This window comes from Desarmillaria tabescens, assembly GCF_030435595.1.
Source record: "Desarmillaria tabescens strain CCBAS 213 chromosome Unknown EV420scaffold_47, whole genome shotgun sequence".
NCBI classification, from domain to species: Eukaryota; Fungi; Basidiomycota; class Agaricomycetes; order Agaricales; family Physalacriaceae; genus Desarmillaria; species Desarmillaria tabescens.
In genome coordinates, this window is record NW_026848346.1 from 85,688 (window position 1) to 102,169 (window position 16,482).

General features: G+C 49.0%; 7 protein-coding genes across 7 annotated transcripts; 5 read left to right on the forward strand and 2 right to left on the reverse strand.

Annotated features, from left to right (window-relative positions):
* Positions 1-1,656: 1,656 nt before the first annotated feature.
* Positions 1,657-1,968, forward strand: EV420DRAFT_1255075 (uncharacterized protein; the record flags this gene model as incomplete). The annotated part of the gene is made up of 1 exon (XM_060466760.1): positions 1,657-1,968. A coding segment is annotated over one exon (312 nt), but the record flags the coding sequence as incomplete, so codon positions are not given.
* A 237-nt stretch (positions 1,969-2,205) lies between these two features.
* On the forward strand, positions 2,206-2,424 carry EV420DRAFT_1248082 (uncharacterized protein; the record flags this gene model as incomplete). The annotated part of the gene is made up of 1 exon (XM_060466706.1): positions 2,206-2,424. A coding segment is annotated over one exon (219 nt), but the record flags the coding sequence as incomplete, so codon positions are not given.
* A 6,075-nt stretch (positions 2,425-8,499) lies between these two features.
* On the forward strand, positions 8,500-9,657 carry EV420DRAFT_1570466 (uncharacterized protein). The gene has a single exon (XM_060474261.1). The coding sequence runs from the start codon at positions 8,575-8,577 to the stop codon at positions 9,205-9,207; it is 633 nt and encodes a 210-aa protein (XP_060325753.1). The 5' UTR covers positions 8,500-8,574; the 3' UTR covers positions 9,208-9,657.
* EV420DRAFT_901224 (N-terminal nucleophile aminohydrolase) lies at positions 9,430-11,292 on the reverse strand. The gene is made up of 12 exons (XM_060483925.1): positions 11,162-11,292; positions 11,017-11,116; positions 10,885-10,952; positions 10,777-10,835; positions 10,649-10,724; positions 10,491-10,590; positions 10,406-10,440; positions 10,248-10,355; positions 10,103-10,192; positions 9,962-10,051; positions 9,885-9,915; positions 9,430-9,833 (listed from the first exon to the last, which is right to left on the reverse strand). Exons 1-12 carry the CDS (start codon positions 11,210-11,212, stop codon positions 9,652-9,654), a joined length of 990 nt encoding a protein of 329 aa, XP_060325754.1. The 5' UTR covers positions 11,213-11,292; the 3' UTR covers positions 9,430-9,651.
* Positions 11,293-11,297: 5 nt separating this feature from the next.
* EV420DRAFT_1570484 (vesicular-fusion protein SEC17) lies at positions 11,298-12,525 on the reverse strand. The gene is made up of 4 exons (XM_060474262.1): positions 12,130-12,525; positions 11,895-12,075; positions 11,670-11,844; positions 11,298-11,616 (listed from the first exon to the last, which is right to left on the reverse strand). The coding sequence occupies exons 1-4, from the start codon at positions 12,404-12,406 to the stop codon at positions 11,380-11,382; spliced, it is 870 nt and encodes a 289-aa protein (XP_060325755.1). The 5' UTR covers positions 12,407-12,525; the 3' UTR covers positions 11,298-11,379.
* EV420DRAFT_1570485 (phosphoacetylglucosamine mutase) lies at positions 12,526-14,562 on the forward strand. The gene is made up of 6 exons (XM_060474263.1): positions 12,526-12,659; positions 12,711-12,828; positions 12,888-13,268; positions 13,319-13,759; positions 13,810-14,332; positions 14,385-14,562. Exons 1-6 carry the CDS (start codon positions 12,559-12,561, stop codon positions 14,462-14,464), a joined length of 1,644 nt encoding a protein of 547 aa, XP_060325756.1. The 5' UTR covers positions 12,526-12,558; the 3' UTR covers positions 14,465-14,562.
* Positions 14,563-14,581: 19 nt separating this feature from the next.
* Positions 14,582-16,037, forward strand: EV420DRAFT_1767786 (uncharacterized protein). The gene is made up of 5 exons (XM_060480938.1): positions 14,582-14,968; positions 15,019-15,243; positions 15,301-15,471; positions 15,528-15,651; positions 15,706-16,037. The coding sequence occupies exons 1-5, from the start codon at positions 14,692-14,694 to the stop codon at positions 15,857-15,859; spliced, it is 951 nt and encodes a 316-aa protein (XP_060325757.1). The 5' UTR covers positions 14,582-14,691; the 3' UTR covers positions 15,860-16,037.
* Positions 16,038-16,482: the final 445 nt, after the last annotated feature.

A 16,482-nucleotide genomic window follows, 5' to 3' on the forward strand; every position in this document is an offset into this window, starting at 1 on the left:
GCTCATGGCCATGCTTGGCATTGGCTGCTGTAAAGATGTCCATCAGTATCAAGTCGAACCAGGATCCTTACGTGACAAACATGTTTGGCTAATAATTGAGCTGTTGTGCACATTGATAGTTTCAACAGCTTGTGATGGAGATGTGACTTGAAGTGAGATATTCCTGAGGAAAGCCCTGTATTGTAGGAAAAGTGGCGATGTGAACTGGAAGCCTCTCAGAGATGTGTTCTGTTGAATCATGGAAGAAGTTGTGTCCTGGAAGGGAATCAAGAAAACCATCCTGACGAGATTTCAGTGCAGCTGTCAGATTAAGGTTGTTCCATCATAGCGTGAGATTTGGCTGCAATGTTGATAGAAAAAAGGTAGTCTGTAAGTTTTGATGTCATGTATGATAGTGGGGCTTATGGCTCCTGAGTGCTGAGAAAGGGATTGGCAAGGGTATCGACATCTGCAAGTTATACCTGGACATGGTTGTACACAGTGGACGAAAGTTTACTCTGGAAATGATTCATCTATCAGAAAAGAAGGGGAAGAGAACACAACACGTACCCCGTGATGAGCTTGAAGAACCCCGATCTCTTCCAGAGGCTGTTTCCTTTCCCGTACTTGATACATCTCCGGAGACAGGGCGTTGCGCAGTGTATCCGAGTATGAGTCGATCGGACCCACCTTTTTGTATCGTTGGTTCTTCATTTACCATCACTTGGACGCTGAGATTGGCAAAGATGGTGTCATAGGCCATGACCGAGCAGAGAGAATAGGCCTGTGTGCTATAGATGTCAAGGCTAATGTTGACATGGCACGACAATATTGGAGGGAAGTTATTGCTGTTTGCAGAATAGTTGGTGCAGCTGCCTTTTTGGGCTTGATCGCTTTTTTTGTCCGTCGAGTCGCAATATCACTTTTCAGTTATATCTTCTCCGTTTCCCCATCAAATTACATGGAATTTTGTATGTGTGTGATTCCCTCACTATTTCCGAGATGCGAGCCCCAATTCTGAAGTTTCGCGAGCAAGTTTTGAGTTCCTCAAATTTCGGCATGCATAACTGACATTTTCATCACTGCGAGAGAAGGTAACCAGATGTAAGCATATGGTAAGCTGAGATAATTTTTGAGTATCATTTCTGAGGTGCATGCAATGGAATTGGAGTTTGTTGGAGGATATCCGTACAGTATACCAAGTTTCCTTATCTTTCTCCCATCGTTCGTTTTACTTACTATATATATCTTACCTCCTGTCCTTGACTCGATCACTATATAGCTTAGCCGTCGATACCCGAGTACCTCAGTCGTTCCACCTTCGCTGTGCCCGACTGAGGTACGTATACCTTACTGTCTCTAGCTTATAACTTACTCACACTCATTCATACTAGATCATTACTTATATCCTTTGTCTTTAGGTACAGTACCTTTCAATACAGTCGTTCCACCTTCGCTGTGTCCGACTGAGATCATTACTTATATCCTTTGTCTTTAGGTTATGGTGCCCTGTAGCCTATAGCTCAGTCAAAAAGGATACGTGGCAAAATTTTTATTATCAACGACTCAACTACTGCCCACTGCTCACACTTGCCCAACCATTACTATTGAACACATACTCCTAACATGTCGTCGACTACGTCGGGAGTTACAATCCTCCCCGATACCCATAGCCACTTCAACAGGAAAAACTATGCCTCGTGGAAACTTCAGCTTACTGAACTATTGAAGGGGAAAGGATTGTGGGGGTACATAGAAGGTACTATACCCTGCCCTGCCGCCTCTGCGACTTCCGCGAGTGGACCAACAACTACTCCACTACCACCAGACCCCACACCAATCTACTCTTCGAGCCCTTCCCACGACGAATGGACGTTCCGTGATCAGCTAGCTCATTCCCACATTGTTCTCAATGTTCTTGACCCTATCGGACTAGGGGTAAGGACTGACGGGACAGCGAAGGAATGTTGGGATTCTATCATCGCTGAACACGCCAAGAAGACTGACATGGCTCTCTCCGAGGCTGAGACGTCCTTGAATGCAGTCAAATTTGATGGCAATGGTGATATTGATGCCCATGTTGCAGAGCTCCGTACAAAGAGACGTGCCATTAATGATCTTCGTGCCACCCCCCTCACAGACCAGGAATTCCGCGGTATCATTATTCGCTCGATTCTCCCAATGGCCAACTGGATGCCTATCCTCCCAAGCTTGTATCAGCTGTCTAGCTCCACAGATATAATCTCCCACCTTCAGACCCATGCTGCTACCTTACGTGCGGCGGGTAAAGGCCCCACACAGTCCCAAGCATTAGCAGCCAGATCTTCTACCATCGGATGCTCTAATCCTGGCTGTAAGGCACGAGATAAGAGCAAACATACTGCGCAAAACTGCTATTGGCCAGGTGGGGGAAAGGAGGGACAATTTCCCCCTAATTTTGGCTGACAGAGACGGGCTAACCATGTAACCGTGAACACTTCGGCCAATACACCAAGGCATTTTGTTCTCGCTGCACGTGTCGTTACTCTTGAGCGGGAACGGGACAAGAATGGGATCATCGTTGAGGATGGGGAGACGGGGAGTCATGCCTATGAGTGGAATGGGACCCGTTCTTTCTGGTGATGGGATGAACCTGAGGGAGATGATTCAGCTTCCACAGCATCTTCCGAAATGGCTGAGGATACCTTTGACATTGAAAGTGTGGGCTCCTCTGCCACTGAGTATTCCAATGCAGACGACGACACAGATGATGATATGCCTGGCTTGACTAGTGTTGATGTTGACGATGATGACAAGGCAGAAAGTGAGGATGAAGCTGAGGATGAAGCTGAGGAGGACGTGGGACCTGCTGAGTTGATTAGCAATGTCGAGGTTGAGGATAGGGCATTTGTGACAACCACCTTTGAAGGACGCACACCCTCTGTTACGCTGACGTTCATGGATTCTGGTGCCAGTGATTACTTCTTCAGAAATTGTGAAGATTTTACGGAGTACACACCCGTTGCTTTCCGCACTGGTTCTTCGGCCATCGAAGGGAAAGGGACTTTTGAGATCCTCGGAAAGGGAACAGTCTCGAAGACTTTCCGTCTGGATGGGAAGGATGTCAAGCTGACATTCAAGAATGCACTGCACTCACCCTCGCTCGCTGCGAACCTCGTGTCTGTTAGCTCTTTGGACAGGGCTGGGCTCTCCACTGTTTTCTCCAATGGACAAGCAGTAGTCTGTGATCAGTCTGGCAAAGAGATCTTTGCTGGACGAGGTTCAGATGGAATGTACATTCTCGATGCAGCCCTCCAACCACAAGCTATGTCGTCCCGCTCGTCCCCTACCTCGCTCGCAGACTGGCACCGTCGTTTCATGCACATGAGTCCCACTACGATTGAGGAGATGGCCTCTAAAAACCTTGTTGATGGCCTGAACATTACTTCCACTTCCCTCCATGGGCAATGCAAAGACTGTATCCTCGCATGCCAGACCCATCGTCCATTTGATGAACCCACGGACCCTGATGTAGAGGGACTCAACCTTGTTGCTACAGACTTGTGGGGGCCGTCGAGGACTGCGTCAGTGAGCGGGAAGACGTATATGATGGTCATTGTGGATAGTGGTACATCGTTCAAGGTGGGGGAATTCCTGGCTGATAAGTCAGATGAGACAACCGTGGCAGCCTTTGATAGGTTCCGGAAGATGGCTGAAACTCAGACAGGGCATTCGCGGGGTCTAAGTGGGCCAAGTACTGTGCGGAGCATGAGATTATTTTGGAGCTGACTGCCCCACACTCCTCAGCGCAGAATGGTCTTGCGGAGAGAGCAATCCGCATGATCATGGAGGATACTCGTGCTTTATTAAGTGACTCTGGTTTGCCAGATCATTTCTGGGCGGAGGCTGCATCGATGTCAATCTTTACATGGAATCTCGCACCTTCCAGTCGTCACCCTGGCAAGGTGCCGGCGGAAGCGTTCACAGGCCATCACCAGGACGTCTCGTTTCTACGTGTTTTTGGGGCTACTTGCTGGGTGAAGAAACCCACTTCGGGTGGTATTCTGGTGGATGGCGGAAGCAAATTGGATGATTGATCGAAGAAGTGCGTATTTTTGGGCTATGCAGGGTCCAACTACCGCATGCTTGATGAATCGGGCCATGTCTTCGTCTCTCGTGACGTTGTTTTTGACGAGGGGCATGCGCATCGCACTGTGAGTGTGGGGGAGACTGAGACAGAAGTCCCACTCACTGTGCAGGAGTCTAACACGCCCTCTACCACATCTGCTTCTGTTCCCCCTACTTCCTCTGTTCCATCAATGACTCCATCAGTTCCCATGGAACCAGTTTTACACTGGTCGTCGCATTTAACTCGCCCTAGTGACAACGCTACTGAGTCTCTATTATCCGAACAATGTGAAGCCGATGCTCGAGACCGTGGAGATGAATGGGCAACTAACAGCAGAAGACCACGAGCATCAATGGCTGCAGCTGAGAACGTGCCCGACTCGTATATCCCAAAGAATTATCAAGACGCCATGCGGGTTGATGAAGAACGCTGGAAGGCTGTGATGGATGTTGAATACCAGATGCACATGACGAAGCACACTTGGGACCTTGTCGATGCACCAGAGGGAGCTAATATAATGGATTTGTAACGAGCATGCCGATGGAAACCCAACTTCCACTCAACCCAACAAGCCACAGCCCGGAAGCCTACGGATTCCGATTCCCAGTTTCTATTTCATATTCCATTTCATATTCCATTTTATATTTCACTTCTCCATATTAATTTATCAATAGCCCAACATCGGTAGTGAACATGTCATCGGACCCCATCGGCTACCGACCGGTAGAATACATCCTCCGACAACCCTAGAATGTAGACCACTCCGAGTAGGAACTAGATCGGACTCCTAACTAGTATATAAGCCTTAGAATTACACTGTAGATACTCAGTTCGAATATCAACTTGGTTCAGCCCAATCTCTCTCTCTCTCTGACTCTAAGTCTAACTCTCGTTCTCCAGTCCGCGGAACTCCGATCCGTTGGACTTATCTTTTACCTCGTCTCTGCCACTCTGCAGACTTCCGCCTGTATCCATCTTAGGGCTTTGGCTCAGGGGTGACGTTGCTAATAGCTTCGCCTACGCCCGACGCATCCCGCGGCATTCTGCTACGTGCACTTACTGCCGCAATCCTATTGGCACGATCCTAACAGGATTGCAAATGGGTCTATGGGATGAAGTGGGATGGCAATGGAAAGTGGTTGCGGGATAAGGCGAGACTTGTAGGGAAGGGTTATATGCAGCAACGGGGCCTGGATTATAACGAGACTTGGGCTGCCATCACTCACCTTGACTCCATTCGCATGTCTGCTGCCATCGCCGCCAAACTCGACTTACACCTATGGCAAGTGGACTTCGTATCAGCCTACCTGAACAGCAAGACAAAGGAGGACATCTACATGCACCAACCACCAGGATACATCATCGAAGGACAAGAGGAGAAGGTGTGCAAGCTGGTTCATACAATTTATGGGACGATGCAAGGCGGTCATGACTGGTTCAAGACACTCGGGAAGACATACAACGACCTGGGATACAAGACTTCTCAGGCCGACCCATGTGTACGAACGATTGGTGAGCCAGGTAGCAATTATACCCTCACAGATACATATACTGACAATGTGTGGGGGGCGTCTTCGAGCATAGATGAGGCTAGCCAAAGGAAAGGGGAGTTGAGGGAGAAATGGGAGCTTAAGGATGTGGGGGAGAACCACTACTTCTTGGGGATGAAAATCAACCAGGACCTCGATGCCAGGACTATATCTTTCTCTCAGCAACCGTACTGGGAGAACGTCATTGAGGATTTTGGCCTTGAATACATCATGGTACGCTCGACCCCACTGCCTGTTGGAATTGTACTCGATAGCTCTCAATGCCCTTCAACCCAAGCCGAGAAGGATGACATGGCTCAGTACCCGTATCGATGTCTCTTGGGCCGAGTTATGTGGGGGCAGCTTGCAACTCGACCCGATCTCTGTTACCCAGTGAGCCTTCTGGCTCGTTTTCAGACTAACCCAGGGATGGCCCATTGGCGTGCACTATTGCATGTCATCGCCTATATCAAAGGGACTATGGACTATGGGGTCATTTTCTCCCGAGACGAACCACTGATGCCAGTTGGGTTCGTCGACGCTGACTATGGAGGTTGCCGGGATACCGCTCGCTCGACCTCGGGCTATGTTTTCACCATGGCTGGGGGGCCTGTCTCTTGGAGTTCGAAATGCCAGGCTGCTGTAGCACTCTCAACCGTTGAGGCCGAGTATATTTCTCTCACTCGCGCCGCCCAACAAATGATGTGGATGATGTCATGGATGGACGAGGTGAAGCTACCGCACCCATGCCCAGGAGTTCTGTATGGTGATAACTAGGGGGCAGTTGCGCTTACAACGAACATGAGGGCCCACCATAAAGTGAAGCATATCTGCATCCGCAAGCATTATATTCGGGAGCTAGTCAAAGACGGCAAGTTACGCATTGATTTCATTCGTGGAAATTCAAACCCGGCCGATATGTTCACCAAGGCTCTCCCTCGGGATGTTCATCATGGCTATCTTGACGATCTCAACATTGCACCTGTGGCATAGTATGGATATGGGGGAGTGTTGGAGGATATCCGTACAGTATACCAAGTTTCCTTATCTTTCTCCCATCGTTCGTTTTACTTACTATATATATCTTACCTCCTGTCCTTGACTCGATCACTATATAGCTTAGCCGTCGATACCCGAGTACCTCAGTCGTTCCACCTTCGCTGTGCCCGACTGAGGTACGTATACCTTACTGTCTCTAGCTTATAACTTACTCACACTCATTCATACTAGATCATTACTTATATCCTTTGTCTTTAGGTACAGTACCTTTCAATACAGTCGTTCCACCTTCGCTGTGCCCGACTGAGATCATTACTTATATCCTTTGTCTTTAGAGTTGTGGTGGCATCCTATTGTTCCTTTAGGATGTCAGGGTCCGGGTCGAAACATGCAACTCTTGATTTAACACCGTGATGATTTTTCTGGCACCAAAAATGCTGTTGTGCATCTCGCCTTGTATGAATACATTGACTTTCTCCCTTGGAGCATCTTCGTAGCATCCGTTGTTGGCAAGATACAGCTGAAAAGTTGATCTGAGCCCTCACAGCAGGCTAGAATTTTCGAATTGACTAAATTAAAATTCTGACTGCACCGGCACCTCAAGGGCTTCAGGAAATGTCGAAACATATGTTATTTCAAGCAAATATCTAATGTACTGACCGAGCTACAGCTGAAAAGTCTTTTCGCGCCAAAAAAAAAGCAACCAGGCCCAAAAAGGCAGCTACGCCAACTATTCTGCAAACAGCAATAAATCAAGTTACACAGAAGCGTGATCGGGCACCTAGAAAAGATCGGAAAAAACAACGAACGAGGGGAGATACCTGCTCGTTGAGCGACGAAGAAGACAGGGCTTCACATTAGATACGGTTCAAAAAAAATGGCTGAAGATAGATTAATGGTTCATGGTTTCCTGTACTTGTTACGCATTAGATTTCCACTCCGCTTCGCTGTCATCCATTCCCTCGTAGTATTCTCATTTCCAGATCTGTGCATTTTGCTTTACCTCTTCAAAAATCCTCTCGCAGGCTACGAAAGCTTCTTTACGGTGGGGGGAGGAAACGGCGATGACTGGGGATTGAGTTAGTGTAGGGATGGGACATGGATGAGGGTTGTGCCAATACCTATTGAAGGTTCTCCGACGGGAACAGCACCAATCCGGTGACGAACGGCACGACGGACGAGCGAGGTTTGTGGTTCTGGTTGATGCTCCGAGCGTCGTCTTGGATTATACTAGCCATAGTCTTGATAGCCAATTTTGAATAACCTTGGTATTCAAGGCGCATAATGGTTCTTCCTAGCACATAGATATGCATTTTGCCGTAGTGCCGATGGATTGCGACCAACGTCTGAACGAATTTCGCGTAGTACCTAGGCAGTATAAAGTTATCAGAACCAAGCTAAGAGCGGGTCGACCTTACCGATGAAAACGGCGGATTAGTTCCCACTCACTTCGCGGCGCCCTCTCTTCGCGGCCTCTCTGGCCCGAGGTTCAGATGTACAAAGCTGGTGTGGCTGGTCCCCTATTTGACGGGCTACGAGCCATGTACAGCGGTATGTACGTCTGGGGAAAATTCGTCAGACTTCTTTACAGCTGATGTGGGGATTCTGGCGGGGAACTGTACATCTCCTGGAGTCTGGAACTTCTTTGGATCTGACTTAAAGCCGCGCCCCCGCCCTGACGATGTGTTCTTTGGTGACCAACTAATCTTGAACATGCCGATGTGGTCCACATCTATCCCTAGGATACAGTCTCCTGCGATGACTATGGGCCGTGGGCAAGCAGTAAAGGATTGTTGATCAAATTCGCAAAGACATACGCACTTTGATCAGTTGGCACAGCTGGGTGCCGATTATTTGGCACCTCCCTAATAAGGAAATACTAAAGGATTTTAATGTCATTCTGAGGGCAGGCAGGGCACATTTTGACTCGTGCAAAATAGTTGTCACCCAGCTGTGCGCATGGGATCTCGTGCTGTATTTTTTCTTACAGCATATCTACGCTCTCCTCTCTTGACCCAAGACCATGTACACTGCCGACTGCGTTGCCAGAGTCGCCCCTTGAAGTGTACTGACGACACCAAGTACCTCGGTATCGTGTTCTGCTCCACAGCAATGGATATCTCGAAAGAGCACTCTGTCGAGGTGGTAAAGATTCAAGAAGGCACTGCGTGTTTGCGATGGAGAGGTATCTGGGGGATATCCACCCTCGCAATTTACAGCGCCTGGGTTGACTCTCTCCTCACTTACGGGTCCCAGGTTGTGGTCGTCACTACACTTAGGCAGCTGGAAAGGGTCCAAATCTTGTGGTTGAGTGGGAACAGGTGTTGGCTGACAGACATCACTACCGCCCTTCAACGTCTCAACTACCCAATCCATGCAACTCTGGAGGAGCTATACGACACAGATTTCGTAACGATGCTGTCGAGTCGATGTGGAAGACCGAGGTTCGTCGATGATCCTACTACGTCTCTACTCGTTCAGGTCTTCTCCCGCAGTGTTCCGGTCTCACCTCGACATTCGTATTACGGCACACCGTATTGCGATGACCCGGGCTTTGACTTGAATAGCAGTGTTGACAGGGAGTTCCAATGAGGTGGAAGATTTTCCTCGTGTTCTGTTTGTGTGCACTTACCAGCCCAGCCTGCTCGCGCGTCCTTTCTCTGGGAACGGTATCCTGGTTGTAGAAAGATCGTCCGATCACCCGCTGGTGGAGACGGATGTCCTTGTCGCAAGTGCGGCACGCTTCGTTGACGATATGTAACTGTTCCTTTCATCAGTCTACTGCCGAGGCCGTGAGGGGTACTCATGACGGGCTTTACCATAGCCGCAGAGCATAGGACGGGTGTAGCAGCATTACTCCTCATTTGGTCTTTTCTGTAGTTCGCACATTGTAGCTAGCGTCGTAGATACCGCCTCTGTACCTTGAGGAGCTGTAGTACGGACCGCGGCTCGTTTCCATCGAGGAACACCGTCGGGTAATAAAACAACTTCCTTCCAGTTAGTATGTACAACAAAAACTATGGTATTCTATATAATCTATGGCGAAGATAGCTCCTTGCGAGGCGTAAGTAACCCCTTCTCTCGTGCAAACTCGATGGTTCGAGCAGAATTAGGATCTGAAGGTGCGACGTAAAATTGGTCAATTATCGGTATTTGTAAGAGATTCATCTTGGGCGTGATGACAACCATGGTGTTGGTTTTTATTTCCATCCAATCAGCTAAGGAAGGAGGATAAGCACCGGTACACGAATAATAGAGGCGACCCTCACCTCGTTCAAACGTAAGTGGCTCGCTCGCAATCTGGAAGGATACGTAAGTCATGCAGACGAGTTAAATAAAGGCGCACCATGATTATGTTCTCTCGCTTGTCAGCCTTTGACATTTTATAGTGACCGCCATCGGCGTATTCACTGAACGTTGTGCCGGACGAGAACCACTGCGATCACGTCAGCCATTAGCTTGATAGACCTCAGCAATGCATATTTACCAGGGAAGCTGCTTCATCTTTCCGTGATGAGATATACCGAGTAGCAATGACAGCATCCCCATCCGTTACACAAAAGTTCATAAGACTCGGCTATAGAGCAACACAATCAGATCCACGAACACTGCCAAGAGAAATTGCTTCGAACCTCAGTGATCCCAACCTCTTCCGCAAAGGTATTCAAGGAAGCAATCGTGTCAAGCATCGCCTTTCGCAGTGTTTGGGAGCTAAAGGTCGTGGCGTTCGGGTCTGGAAGCTGGCCGGAGATGAGAAACCGAAAAGGAACAGCCGTAGAATTCGGGTCACCTTTGATAGAAAGAGTGCAAAGGCCCATTCAGAGTCTAATAGCAGTGTGAGCTGGGAAATGGAGGGAATTTGGGGTATGACTCGCCTGTGTTGCCTTGGACCATATCAAAGGCGACATCAGGCAATTGACTCTGCAGTTTCCGCTTGATCAGATGGAAATCGGCGATACCACCATTGTGCATGAACTAGAGTCCGTCCGTCTGTGAGTCACAATTTGGCTAGGCAAAGGGGAAATCAATGTACCATGAGCTTTCCGTGTACAAACGGATGACAGTTGTCTAGAGACAATGATCCCGCTGTCGTAGCTCGTACGTGTCCACTTGAGGATAATGAATACCAAAGCGAGGTAACAGCCGATGTCTCCGACTCACAATACTAGTGGTGACTTGATCTTTTCAGCGAGTCGTGTAAGATTGATATTATTCCATGCCTGGATCTCTTCAGATAACCGATGACCATGTAGGACCACACGCACTCACTGGTGTGACAGACGTGAATATGCAAGGCTGGGCACCCAATTCCTCGTCGTATACAGAATCATACCATCCTGTCCTCCGATGGTCAGGAATGAACGGCCAGTGACTCAAACACGACACGCGACCACCACGTACCAACACCAAACCCATCTCCGTTCATCGGTCTCCGGCGATCTAGTCGTAAACGAGAGTCAAATGCTTGGTTTATTATTGAATGGCATGGTCGCGTTAGAAGCTAATAAAAGTCAGGGCAGGGAATGACGAGGGGATCCACACGGACATGTGAGAGTTGGACGGGAGACGTGCCCTTGTAGATCACAAAACGACACATTGGCTGTAGGTGGTGGTAGGTAAAGAAGAAGAACAAAAGTGAAGAACGGAGGTTCGAGACATGACAGTCGAATCACACAATGTGATGAAATCTGCACAAATCGGCTTATTTATTTAATGACGACCGTCCAAGCATACATAAAATTACACGACGATTTCTACTACTGCCTAGGTGAGGCCCGGTTCCTCCTGGATGCCTCGCTTAATCTTCAGCAACATGCTGGTTTTCCAATTATCAAGCTTGGTAACCTGGTCGTACTCCACCACAGCTCCGGTATAAGCCTCGATATCTCCAGCTTCCATAGCCTCAATCAGGGCATTCAGAAACTTGCTCTCCCGAGTAGACGCAAATGTCACATCCTGACTCGCATAGGCCTGCGCACTTCGCCGGGCGGTGACAGGATCCTGGCATAGCATTAGCACAAGATGGCGTCGTAAACACGACATCAGACACGTACATTCATAGCTAGAGCACACAAGCCGGCCCGTAGCCAGTATTCCTTCACGCTGTATTTCGTCAGGTTCGATCCTAAAGAGTGATTGGCGACTTCTTGGTAGCGAGCGATGGCTTGCGGGTATTCTTCGAGGTCGGCGTGTAGGTCGGCGGCGTCTTTGAAGCAGGCGTTGGCGGTGCTGCGAATGAAATGAAATGATGATCTTGGGATATGGGACATGGTACTCACGCCATGGCGTCCTCCTGGGCGTACCACTCCCCAGCTCGCTCGTAGCTGTCGCATGCCTTCCGTAGATCGTTGTTCTCCTGCAGATATATCTGCCCGATTTCCTTCTCCCTATCGGCCGCCTGCCGGAACCTCCCGCACTTGGTGAGGAAGGTTATAGTTTGACCCAGCGCATCGATGGCCTCTGATATCCAAACAGATAAGCAGAACGAAATAAACACAGCACAAAGATGCGTACGCTGAGGATATCCGCGCTTGTACGCCTTGGCAGCATTCCACCACGCATTAGCAGCCTCACTGTCTTCCTTGCACTGCTCCCTACACTCTGCCTCCCTAGCAAAGCAGTCCCCAGCCTCCTTGAAGAGCTTCTCGAGCTTGAAAGAATTCGCAGCCTGCTGATACAGGTCTCCGGCTTCTTCCCATTTGGTGGAAGAGGACGAGAACCAGCCAGTGGATGAGTTGGCCTTCTTGTCTGCCTTTTCTAACAGGACCTGCGCAGGAGACTTAGACGGCATGTAAGGAGTAGAGATGCCCTTTAGATTAGAGATGATGATGATGGTTTGAGTCTCAATTAATGCGTCATAGCCACGTGCAACACTTTCCTGTGCAGCAGACCCACACTACAGCTCCTTCACCTTAGTTTCCCTCGACGTTGGTCGTAGCAGTAATGGCCTCTCTCCCTCGCTCAGAAATCCAATCCCTATCCGATCTCCACCCAAAGCCAGAGAACGTCACTTACCAATATGGTACAGCCGGCTTCAGGACACTGTACGTCCCGATTCGACTCGATACACGATGATCTACTCACCAATATCGCAGGGCATCCGTATTGGACCCTGTCCTATTCAGAGTAGGCATCATCGCTGCGCTGCGAAGCAAGAAATTCGATGGCAGGACCGTCGGGGTGATGATCACCGCGTCCCACAATCCTGAGGATGTACGTTTCCGTCCTCGTAACCTCCCTCTCCATCCCACCCTTAGTCGTTGCTACCCTAGGACAACGGCGTCAAGATAGTTGATCCGCGAGGCGAGATGCTCGAAGCATCGTGGGAAGGACACGCTACCGTCCTCTCCAACGCTACAGACTTTGTCGAAGCTCTAGAGGCGTTTGTGCAAACAGCCAAAATCGACTTGGCGAAGCCATCTCGCGTCGTTTACGCGAGGGATACGCGGCCGTCCGGCCCGGCGCTCGTAGCCGCTCTGGAGGACGGGTTCAAGTCTATTGGAGCCGATGCGAGGAACGCCGGTGTTACTACGACTCCGATTTTGCACTACTTGGTCCGAGCTATCAACACCAAGGGTACAGAGGACTCGTACGGGGTTGATTCGGAAGAAGGCTACTTTAAGAAACTCAGCGGTGCTTTCAAGAAGCTCATCGTGAGTATCCTTCTTAAGGTTTTATTTGCATTAATGTCATCTCTCTTCAGGCTGGGAGACCAACACCGCCACCACTGCTCATTGATTGTGCTAATGGTGTCGGTGCCATTGCTGCCGAGCAATTATCTCAATACCTAGGTGATACCCTTCCATTTTCTTTAGCGAATACCGCGACAACCGCTCTTGGAGTCTTAAACAAGAACTGCGGTGCAGATTTTGTGAAGACGACACAGAAACTCCCTCCATCGTTAGCCGACAAATTACAGCCTGGTGAACGTGCTTGTAGTCTTGACGGTGATGCCGATCGCCTAATGTACTACTACCTCGATGAACGTGGCCATTTCCACATGCTCGACGGAGACAAAATCGCGGCGCTGGTTGCTGCTTTTATTGTCGACCTCGTCAAACTCGCGGGTCTTGAAAACGAAATCAAAGTCGGCATCGTGCAAACGGCTTATGCCAACGGGGCCTCGACAAAATACCTCCTAGAAGTACGTCGTTCTCCAATCCATAGAATCCACATACTTATGGAAGAACGAAGCGTCTTCCTGTCAAATGCGTGCCTACTGGTGTGAAACACCTACACCATGCCGCGGAACACTATGACATTGGTGTGTACTTCGAAGCCAACGGACATGGCACCGTTCTCTTCTCGAGCACTACACTGGCCACGCTGAAATCCCATCAACCACTGTCACCTGCCCAGTCCGGAGCTCTAGAACACTTGATCAGCTTGACGGAGTTGATCAATCAGACGGTTGGGGATGCGCTGTCTGATATGCTTCTCGTTGAAGTTGTCCTTGCCCATAAATCTTACACTGGTGTCGAGTGGGACTCGCTGTACGCGGATCTGCCTAACCGGCTTGTCAAAGTGGTTGTTGGTGATCGGAATGCGTTCCGCACGGAAGATGCTGAGAGGCGGCTTGTTAGTCCTCCGGGGCTTCAGCAGAAGATTGAGGAGCTGGTTAATTTGTATCAGGGTGGTCGTTCTTTTGTCCGCCCTAGCGGCACGGAGGACGTTGTTAGAGTATATGCAGAGGCTGCTATACGTGCCCAAGCTGATGGTGAGTGTTCCTTTTGTTTTGAAAGTTCATATTTTTAAATCTCTATGAATAGAACTTGCGTTCAGAGTGGCTGGACTGGTCTACGATGAAGCTGGTGGGGATGCTGCTCAGCGGCCTAAGGAATTCTTGTGAGATGGGAGATGTTTTTCAAATTTGACTAGCAACGGAATGGACATGCATAATGGTTGTACTTAGTAACAGTTTGCCTAACTTCGAAATTTTCAATGGTCAATTTAGCTGCCCAATTTAGGCGCGTACGTGGTCACACGTCACCAAATTTACGTTAGGAAATAGCCGGGACCAGATCGCAGGCACTGCACCGCGCATATTGACAAATTTCCTCCTTCTTCAATGCCACGATGGCTGTCGTGGCCTTTCTCTTCCTTCGTTTGATTCATGCGTTATATTCCATTGCCGTCTTCGTGTCTTCGTGCTGGCAACGTTTCAATTTTGTTCCGCCTCTTCCTCTCAATGCAACGCGTCGTCGTGTACCAAAACACTTGGCCGTGATTTTCGTTCCAGACCTTGATGTACATCCGGACATTACACATGTGTGTTTGTTGGAAAGTGTCTATAGGACGATAGACTGGTGTCGTGAATTGGGCATTGAGAAGGTTACTTTATATGACAGTGAAGGTGTGCCTTTTGATGTGTATTGACGGGACGGTTGTTCTCACTGCACGTAGGGTTACTCCAGGCATCAGCTACCACCATTCGTCACCATATAGCCCTGTCATCGCAACCTTGTGAAACTGCTGCCTCCGTGGACCACGAGTATCCCCCAACACCCCCGCTCTCGGAGCCAGATTCCCGGCCAGTCTCTCCAGAACATATTCCAGAAGTGAATCCATACACGGTCATTTCTCTTCCAAGGTCTTGTGTTGCTGCGGATGGACGACGGAGACCTTCAGGTGCGTAGACATATCGACAAGACATTTACTGGTTGTGTACTAATAATATCTTGGTAGCTACGCGAAATTCACATGGACCAATGATATTGTACCTCGTCTCCTCCTCCTCATCTAAACCCGCGATCGCTGCGGCTGCGCGTTCCATTTGCAAATTAGAGCTCTCTTATTCAAAAATATCTACCGACAAATTTAAACTTTCGGTTGAGGAATTAGGTCAGAGACTCGAGGGTATGTACCGGCTTGTGCTTTTCTTTTTCTGCTATTGATGTCTTCGCTGTATGTAGGAAAAGACGGAGTTCCTCCACCTGATTTCATGATCGTGCACCCGATGTCTCCATCCAAGTATAACCGTACACCACCAGAACTACACGGGTTTCCTCCTTGGCAAACAAGACTTACTGAAATATAGTAGGATTCCTCCTTTGATTGTATAAGAATACCCAGCGTCTGATATCTCCCCAGCCATAATCGACACATAAAACGGCACGCGGCTTGGATAACTTGGGTCCTCCCTCAGAGATTCTACTCTGCCAGATGGCCCGTCCCACTAACGGAGATGGAGTTTAGAGAGGCCCTTGACGAGTACGCAGGTGCCGAGATGCGCTTTGGGAAGTAGCTGTGTGTGTAGAAGTTGTTCTAATAATGTTGGACATTTATACAAGTTAGAATACATATCTGTGAGTGTTTTGGTGGAGGTGACTCGCGATGCATGAGCTGACGCGTATAGCTAGGTTTATGTATACTTGACCTTAATCCCATTTCGTTTCACCTATTCCTAAAGGTGAAGCTGTGTTTGTCGAAGCAGCACAATCCGACCGCAGATCTAGCCGGTGAAGTGCTGTCACTCGCGCTTGCTTCTCTCTGTTTTCGATGGACAGTCCAACGTAGCTGCTCAGACGAGCATTCTCAGTGTCAGCTTGTCAACAGCGAAACAGGAATCTTAAGCACGTCCTTATGATGTACCTTCGGACGTCTTCCCATCTATATCACACGGGCATTCTGGCCTTGGGTGTAAAACGAGCCCAAAGAACAGGTGCGATTCTCTTCAAGTATACCGGTTATTCAAGGACAGGCTCCATGTCATATTGTTGAGAAATAGGATGCATGCCAACTGAAATGAACCGTGACGCAGCGAAGACAAGCGGCGACTGGGTGACAAACGACGGGAACGGCAGACTGTGATCGGCGCCGTCATGTAAGAGTGCTGGAGATATCAGCTGCAGTTTAAAAGGCCCCCTT